The 9131-nt window shown below is 42.1% G+C and overlaps 1 protein-coding gene across 1 annotated transcript in view; it reads right to left on the reverse strand.

The window, feature by feature from the left end:
- The window catches only part of BRWD3 (bromodomain and WD repeat domain containing 3), a 140310-nt gene extending 136288 nt beyond the window's left edge, over positions 1-4022 (reverse strand). The window contains exons 1-4 of the mRNA XM_019019638.4: positions 3628-4022; positions 3434-3492; positions 3201-3230; positions 2728-2787 (exon numbers count right to left, since the gene is read on the reverse strand). Coding sequence (XP_018875183.1) covers positions 2728-2787; positions 3201-3230; positions 3434-3492; positions 3628-3658 — 180 coding nt within the window. The 5' untranslated portion in view covers positions 3659-4022. The remainder of the gene's footprint in view (positions 1-2727; positions 2788-3200; positions 3231-3433; positions 3493-3627) is intronic.
- Positions 4023-9131: the final 5109 nt, after the last annotated feature.

The raw sequence follows: 9131 nt of genomic DNA on the forward strand, positions 1-9131 counted from the left end.
TTGCCTGTAGTCCCAGCTACTTGGGAGGCTGAAGCAGGAGAATCGCTTGAACCTGGGAGGCGGAGGTTGCAGTGAGCCGAGATCCCACCACTGCACTCTAGCCTGGCAATAGAGCGAGACTCCGTCTCAAAAAAAAAAAAAAAACAAAAACACCTACCCCAAGAAAAAGTATCCCATCTCTTCTACAATGCAGCCACTCAAAATCAGGTCATATGTGAAATAATTTTAATCAACAATATTACTGACAAATTTAGCAATCAAACCAACACTGCACATTCACTTCTCAGCCACTACACTTCTGTTCAAATTATCACTCAACCCTGCCCATCTTCTCTTACAAAGAAGTCCATAGGTAGAGAACAGACATGTAAAAGAAAACCATGGTATCTAAACTATAATGTTCAAACAACAGAACAAACTCTGTGTACATAAAAAAAATAGAAAATATAAAAACAGAAAAGAATATTTAAAAGATACGTTAAAATTGAGTATATGTAAGAATTAACAATTTTATTTAATTCCTTAAAGGTTAAGCCTCACTAGTAATGAAAAAAAAGAGCTACTTAAGTCAACCAGGAGCTATTGACATCTACTAAATATTAAAGAAACCGAATGATTTAAAGCTATTAAAAAACTCACTCTAAATACCTAGATGATGACATTATAAATTAGTACAATCTTCTGGAGAGCAAACAATATATGACAAGAGCTATAAAACTCATGAGACCCTTTGACCTGGTAACTCCACTTTAGGGAATAAAGTCCAGGAAAATAACTGGGGGCAGAAGGGATAGGGGAGAAAGTAAAAAGCAGAAAAAGACCACCTAACTATGCAAAGTTATTAGTAAAAATCTGGAAGTAGCTCAAATGCTCAACTGGAAGCTTGGTTCAAATCATATCGTACCTTAAATACAACTGAATTTTTTCTTACCATTAAAATAATGATGACTATTCAAATACACAAGTACATTTTTAAATGTTAAGAAAAATATGAAGCATAAAATGGACACTGATCACAATTATGTAAAAATGTCTACAATATGAGGAAAAGTCTAGTAAACTGGGTTGTTGGGGTTTTTTTAGTGAGGAGACTATTTTTTAATTACTTTGATTTTCATTTCCTTTTTATCACTGTCAAGTTAGTTTCAAAAAAGCTTTTTCCTTTTAATCTCCTTTGCCACTTGCTTAAAATAACACATATAGGCTGTGAGAGGGACAAATGTAAAGGAAAACATTTTCAATACACCTCAGTATTAAAACTATATATAAAAACCTGTATCAGTCATTAAGTGTTAAAACATATTAGTAGGCACTGTTGTTTTTGCCTCTTTTAGGGGGAGGGAAAGACTTAAGTCCAACAGAAAGACTGACTACAAATTAACCTGGCAGTACATGAAGTTTTTCAAAACTAATTTTTCTCCATCTGAGAAATTGTTACTATTAATAATACAGATGGTCGAGTTTACCCTTATCACAATTATACCATTTTCTGTGATTTGCAAAATATAAGAAAACTATACAGTCGGTAGACTTGATGATAATGTGGCCTCACTGTTGTAAGATAATACAAACAAAAATAACAAAATGAACATTGAAGCAATTTAAATATAGTCTTATTGCAAGCAAATTTTAAATCATTTATATTTAGAGTCTACCATACACCGCCAACTTTCTTTAACTTTGTCCGATTTTCCTCCACTTGGATCTTATTTGAAGGAAAGATAGCTGAATTTAGATTTTAGTAACATCATTCCTTTCTCCTTTCACTACCCTCCAATGCACTGTGGCAGCAGCTAACACAAGGGAACCTCCCCCGCAAAATAAAAAGGATCACCTGTTTTTGTGTGTCAATGCTGAACACAAGGTACATTTATACTATGAATTATATTTGCAGGAGAAACAACACAGACCAATGCCTTTGGTCCTTCACTAAAGTATATTCCATTTTTAAATATGTCCATTGTTGTCTCCTTGTAAACCCAAAATCGTGTTTCACCAATTCTCAAAAAGTGATAACTCAGTTTCTATTTAGTGAAAATGGGTCTATGCAAATGCGACTTAACTGATGATTGAATGAGCTTATAAAATCGGAGATACGTAACGATTATGCTTTTACTCAGTAGACCATTACCTAACCGGCAAAATTTGAAATTGGCTTGACGCTCCTTATTATTTTTAATTACGTCGTTTTTCCTAATCCCTGGTCCGTCAATTCCCCTCCAGAGCCCCTTCCTCCCACGCCTCCCCCCTGCCCCCCCGCCCCCCCAAAAAAAGACCAAGCCTGGCCTTAGTTCCCGTATTTCAGGCCAGGACCAACCAGAAACCAGTTTTCTTCCACTAATCCGGAACTCCGGGCTGTTACCAACGCTGTCATTGGCCAGCGTCAGACCTTAGTACGTGCCCCAAGATAACCCCTTGGTTTCTCTCCCTTTTCCGCCTACAATGGGCCTTCCCCAATGTTTGTAACATATTCATAATCCACAACACGGCACCTCTGATAATCAACTCACATTCTTCAAAGTTTTCGGGTGGAAACAAGCAGGGCCAAGGGGAGGGCAAGGTACCCTTTTTCCGACTAGCAGGGATGGGGGAAGGGGCAGTCGTTCTTTGGCTCTGCACCGAGCTCTAGAACCTCGTCGGCTGAGAGGTGGGGGGCGGGTTGGGGGTACAAGGTGGGGAGGGAGTGGTGAAAGAGTTAGGTTAAGTTGAAATGAAAACTTTACTCACCAGATCCTCGAAGCTTCTTCGGTGCTCTTTCCCCTCCCAATCTAAGCGGCGCGGAATCAGCTGGGGGCCGGACGAAAAGAAAGGGGGAAGCGGAGGCAAATGATGAAGGAAAAGCCTCCGCTCCCCATCAACTAGACCCAACCTGTGTCCCAGTCCTCAACACTTTACCGTCTTTATTTCTCTCGGCCTGATAGCTATTGGCTCAGAGCTAGACGAGTATATGGGGGGGGGAAGGGGGGTCGAGGAGAAGGAAATCCTGAAAAACTGCCTCCCACAAGCATAAAGCGGGGACGAGTTAAGACCCCAGCGTTGTCTGCCCCTTTTGAGGGAAGAAGCCAATTCACCCCGGTGACAACAGCTACGGGTACCCAGATCGAAGCCTCTATCCCAGCCCGTCTTCCGCCCCTGACTTGCCCTCCCCTTCCTCCAGTCTCACCTCAACCCTCCCCACCCTTCCCGAAGGGGCTCCGTACCTGATGCTCCTCGAGCTCCTGCACTAGCACCTGAGCAAAAGGGAAACACAGATATGAGGAGCAGCTCGGGCCATCAACCCATTCCTCCCTCCACACTTAAAGCCCAGCCGCTGACCGTTTGACTAGTCAAGGCCGGCCTTTCCCTCACCCTCAACGGAACTGCTCGTCCCGCTGCCTCGATTTCCCCACTGGGACCATTCACCACGACTCCCAGATCTCTTTCTTCCCCTTACCTGAGCGGATTTGTTGCAGGGTCCAGACTGCAAGAACCTAGCGATCAGGTAATACAGCTCTGGGGAAGAGGGGGGAAAAGAGGTTGAGAGGGAGGTAGAGAAGAGAAATAGAAGCTTTTTCAAAAGAAACTGACAGCCTTCGCGCTAAGCCCCCATTCCCTTAGAACCCCCCACCCCCCGACACAGCTACCCACCGGCTTCGATCTGGGTAGGTGCTGCCGCCATCCTTTTCCCGAGGGGGTTTGGGGGCTTCGCTCCGGAGGGGCTGGCGGGGGCGGGTGGGGGCGCTGCCTCTATTGTGGTGAAGCCCCCATGCCCGGGAGTCCCGCCGCTTCCGCCGCACTCCTCGTCCTAGTTTCGCTCTCTCTCGAATTCATCGCATCACGTTTCGACCCATAGATATTCTAGCCCAAGAGCTGAGGAGGCGGAGGAGGAAGGAGAGAGAGGAGAGGGAGAGGGAGAGAGTGAGTGAGTGAGAGAGAGAGAGAGAGAAGAGAGAGAGAGAGGAGAGAGAGAGAGAGAGAGAGAGAGAGAGAGAGAGAGAGACGCGGGGGGTGGGGGGGGCGGAGAGAGAGAGAGAGAAATAGACGGAGCGAGAAGAGGGAGGAGCCGAAGTGGCGAAGAGGTGGGCGGGGGCAAAGGGGGTGGAGAGAGGGGAGGGTAAAAATGGTGATAGGGTTTTGCAGCGCTCATAGTTCCCCGCTAGAGGCACTAATACAGCAGCTGAGCCTAGTCTCTCCCGGAGCCCGATGGTTGCTTAGCTACAGCTCTGGGAAGGAGGGGGAGGTGCTAACTGACGGCCGACGCTCTGGCAGCCGCCTTGGAACTCTGTGGTGGTATTCGCGTCTGCGAGCTCCGGAGTGACTTTCCCTTCCTGTGAAGGCAATCCGGCCCTTTCCGGTGGAGGACCCTTTCCCCTGGGTTGATCTTGAGGAACTTAAGAGACGGTGTTTTGACTCGACTCCTTTCCCCTTTTTCCTCCCGGTACCAGAGCGGTTTTGTTTGTTGTTTATACTCTACCCCGTGGAAAGGCGGCTAGCTGGCTAAAGGGTTTTATGCCTGGGGGAGGATGAGTCGCTATTTGGTCGTGACTTGTTTCTGTTTAAAATTATTATTATTTACCAAATGAAAATGTTGTACTTACCAGTCCAAAGTGCGGGGCTTATATTGTTAGAAGACCACTTAAAATGCTCCTGGATTCTGACAAATATTGCATGAGAAATTTGCAATCAGCCGTGAAGCATGTTCCCCCTTCTGAAAGTTTAACACGTGCCGTATCTATCCCATTCCTACAGGGTAATTTCCTATTGTGTTTTCAAATACTACTAAAGTACTTTAACCAAGAGTTTTCAATAATCTTTATGTATTATTGCCTATCTCTATGCAAGGTATCAATAGTTTTCTACAGGTTCGGGACTACACTGTTTAATATATAACCCCAACCCTTGGTACCGCACTGACCTTCAGTATTTGGTTGCTGAAATCTTCAATGATGAAAGGGGTTGGTATGATAATTGACACAGATTAGTAAACCGGGTCCTTTTCTTCCCTACTTTCCCATAACATCCTGTCGCCACCCCACTCCCTCACCTAAACCTGATGAGACCAGAAATGCATTTTAAGTTGCATGTATTATTTACGTTGAAATATTACAATTTGAAGGTTCATCTAAATTTAAGGCTATATTCTTGGGAATTGGGTTTCCTCACTCAGCTCTGCCACTGACCACAGTGGGCCTTGAATTTCTAAGTTGACATAAACTTAGCCTAGGTTGATTAGCTCTCACTTGTAATTTTTTTTTTCCTCAGAAAGCAATAACCACAGGAGGTAATTGTGAAGTGATAGGCTTATCTTTGGTTGTTATTGCCATGGAACTTGACAAAACAAATATGAATAATTGATACAACAAAATGATATAAAAATATACATGAGACCTAGACAACTCATTGCAAGTAGTTTAGCAGAATACCGGACTGAATAATTTTATAGTTCAAGTATAATGTACAGGTTGAGTATTCTTTATCCAAAGTGCTTGGGACCGGGAATGTTTTGGATTTTGGACTTTTTCAGATTTTGGAATATTTGCATATACATAATGAGATATTTCAGCTATAGGACCCAAGTCTAAATGTGAATTTCATTTGTTCCATTTATACCTTATACACATAGACTGAAGATAATTTTATATAATATTTTCAATAACTTTGTGCATGAAACAAAGTCTTGACTGCCTTTTGACTGTGATCCTCCACTTGAGGTCAGATGTGGAATTTTCCATTTGTGGCATCATGTTGACACTCAAAAATTTTGGATTTTGGAGCATTTTGAATTTTGGATTTTTAGATTAGGGATGTTTGACCTGTATGTAACAGTTAACACTTAACAAGCCATTATCATGTCCTCAGCACTTTTACGTGCTTACCTCATTTAATCTTTACAATGACCCTAGGAGATAGGTTCAATTGTTATTCTCATTTTACAAATGATAAAAATGACTATGAGTTTGGTCCACTCACAGCCTGTGAACCTCATTCCTCACCTGTAAAATGTGAATAATAAATAGTATTTGCCATGTCTACTTCAAGGAATTGTTATAAAATTCGTGTGAAAATGTATTTGTGTACTCTTTCAAAATTTATGTGGCAGTTATTCCATGATCACCTCTGTATCAGTCAGTTCAATTATTAATGATAACAGGAAATTGGAATAATGAGGGCTTAGCTAGCAAGAAGTAAAGAGAACTCTAAATACTACAGATATAGCAGGTATATAATAGTAGATATGATAGCCACTACCCCTGGAACTGAGATAAAGCATTCTCTGCCCTTAGCTGAGATCCAGACCTTCTTAGAGAGAACACAGCCAGTGGAGACTCACTCTATGGCAGGAAATATTCTGTATTGCCTTACAGGCAGAACTTGCTGAAACTCCAACCTCTGGAAATTACTGGAACTCTGCATTCTAGAACTTGCTGGAAACCCACCCTCTGGAATTGGCCTGCTAGAGTGCCTGAGAAGGCTGTTCATAGGGAAATGTTTCAGCAGAGGAACTTTACTACAAAAACCACAAGAGGGAGGGTGCCAGGGGAAGCGGCCTGGTGCTATTGAAGCTGCAACACAGAAGCCAGCCACTGGAGAGAGCTGCACAAGCTGCAGGAACACCCTACCCAGTAAGCCGGCCAGAAGGAGGGAGCAAAACCTTTTCTCTCTGCAATATCTTTCCAGTTTCCTCTACTGGAAAAGCTTCATTGCCAGCTGACAAAAGGAAAAATACTTAAATGGATCAGATCCATTTTCACAGAGCAGTCAATAATGGTGAATTTGGAGATGATAAGCAACAAATTGATGAACTGGCACAACTTCCCTGCTACTTTCTTGATTGTAATGCCTAGATAGGGAATAGGAAAGTTATTGAAATGTATGTGTTACCATGAAATGTGTTTATTTGTTCAAGATCAATACTAATAAATGGGGACTAATGTTCTGAAGTATTTTGTAACAATTAGAATCACCACTCTTAACCCTGTGGCCAAAGTCTTAAATGGACAGGGAGGAAAATGTTTATAAACTGAAGCAAAAATTGATCTACATAGAAAATAAATCTGGAATGTTTACTTGGTAGGTATACTAGTTTCCTAGGGCTGCCATAACAAGTTATTACAAACTGGGTGGCTTAAAACAACAGAAATTTGTTCTCTCTCAGTTCTAAAGGCCAGAAGTCCAAAATCAAGGTGTTTGCCAAAGCCATGCTCTAGGGGAGAATCCTTTGCTTCTTCCAGCTTCTGGTGGCTCCTGGCATTACTTGGTTTGTGAGAGCATAATTCTAATGTCCGCTTCTACCTTCATATGGCCTTCTTTCATATGACATGTCAAATCTTCCTCTCCTTTTTCTTATAAGGACACCAGTCATTGGATTTCAGGCTCACCCTTAAGCCGGGATGATCTCATCTCCAGAACCCTAACTTAATTACATCCACAAAGACCCTATTTCTAAGTAAGATCATATTCACGAGTACTGGGGTTAGGACATGGACATCTTTTTGGAGGACACAATTCAATCCACCAACACATTTTTATTTTACTTTGGTCTTTAAAAAGCATATTTTAAGCCGAGTTCAGTGGCTCATGCATGTAATCCCAGCACTTTGGGAGGCCAAGGCGAGCAGATCACTTGAGGCCAGGAGTTCACGACCAGCCTGGTCAACATAGCAAAACCCCATCTCTACTAAAAATACAAAAATTAGGGCCGTGCGCGGTGACTCACGCCTGTAATCCCAGCACTTTGGGAGGCTGAGGCGGGCGGATCACGAGGTCAGGAGACCGAGAACATCCTGGCTAACACGGTGAAACCCCGTCTCTACTAAAAATAAAAAAAAATTAGCCCGGCGTGGTGGCGGGCGCCTGTAGTCCCAGCTACTCAGGAGGCTGAGGCAGGAGAATGGCGTGAACCCGGGAGGCGGAGCTTGCAGTGAGCCGAGATTGCGCCACCGCACTCCAGCCTGAGCGACAGAGCGAGACTCCGTCTCAAAAAAAAAAAGAAAGAAAGAAAGAAAAAAAGAGAATGAAGAATTGCTTCAACCCAAGAAGTGGAGGTTGCAGTGAGCCAAGATCGCACCCCTACACTCCAGCCTGGGCAACAGAGTGAGACTCTGTCTCAAATTAAAAAAAGAAAAAAATCACATTGCAATGGAATATAAATGTTAAAAACTTAATGGTTCTCCCTAGGAAGGCAGAAGAAAATAAAAATGGTAGGAAATACTGAGACGGAAGAGCAGAAGTGTTAATAAGATTAATATAACAAACTAAATAGTTGCTTCCTTTTATTATCTCAGCTTCTTTAAAAAATTGTATAGAGTAATAATTAAAATAATGTATTCTTATGTTTAATATATTACATACATCATAATATATTAACATATTTTAACATATTGCATGGATGTAATATGAATAATAATAATGGGAAAAAAGAGACAAGATAGAGCTATGAAAGCGTAGCATTTGTATACCTCAAAAGAGATGATATAAACATGAAGTATAAGGCTGAGCATGGTGCCTCATACTTGTAATCCCAGTGCTTTGGGAGGCCAAGGTGGGAGGATCGCTTGAGGCTATAAGTTTGAGACCAGCCTAAGCAGCATAGTGAGAACCCTGTCTCTGCAAAGAAAAACAAAACGGTGAGGTGTGGTGGCATACGCCAGTAGGTCCAGCTACTCAGGAGGCCGAGGTGGGAAGATCACTTGTGCCCAGGACTTTGAGGTTGCAGTGAGCTGTGATTGCACCACTGCACTCCACCTCTGGGAAAAAGAGCAAGACCTTGTCTCTAAAAAAAATTAAATTAAATTTTAAAAAATGAAGTATATTCTGATAAGCTAAGAAGTATATGGCAAACCATAGAGCAACCACTAAGAAAATTTTTAAAATGTGTAAAAAATCATCAAAAATTTTACTAGGATATGTTTACTTAGTACAAAAGAAAGCAGGAAAGGAGGAATAGAACAAAAAAGACATGAGATATCAAAACCAAATTAATATAGCTATAATTCCACCTACATCAATACTAACATTACATGTAAATGGATACATGCCACTTCTGTCATGACAGCATGAGGAACTTTGTGAACCAGCTCACAGTGAAACTGGTGAAAATTATACAAACAACCATCTAAAGTCTCTGGAAATGTTTCTGATGACATAAAACA

Source organism: Gorilla gorilla, chromosome X, assembly GCF_029281585.2.
Source record: "Gorilla gorilla gorilla isolate KB3781 chromosome X, NHGRI_mGorGor1-v2.1_pri, whole genome shotgun sequence".
In the NCBI taxonomy this organism is placed as follows: Eukaryota; Metazoa; Chordata; class Mammalia; order Primates; family Hominidae; genus Gorilla; species Gorilla gorilla.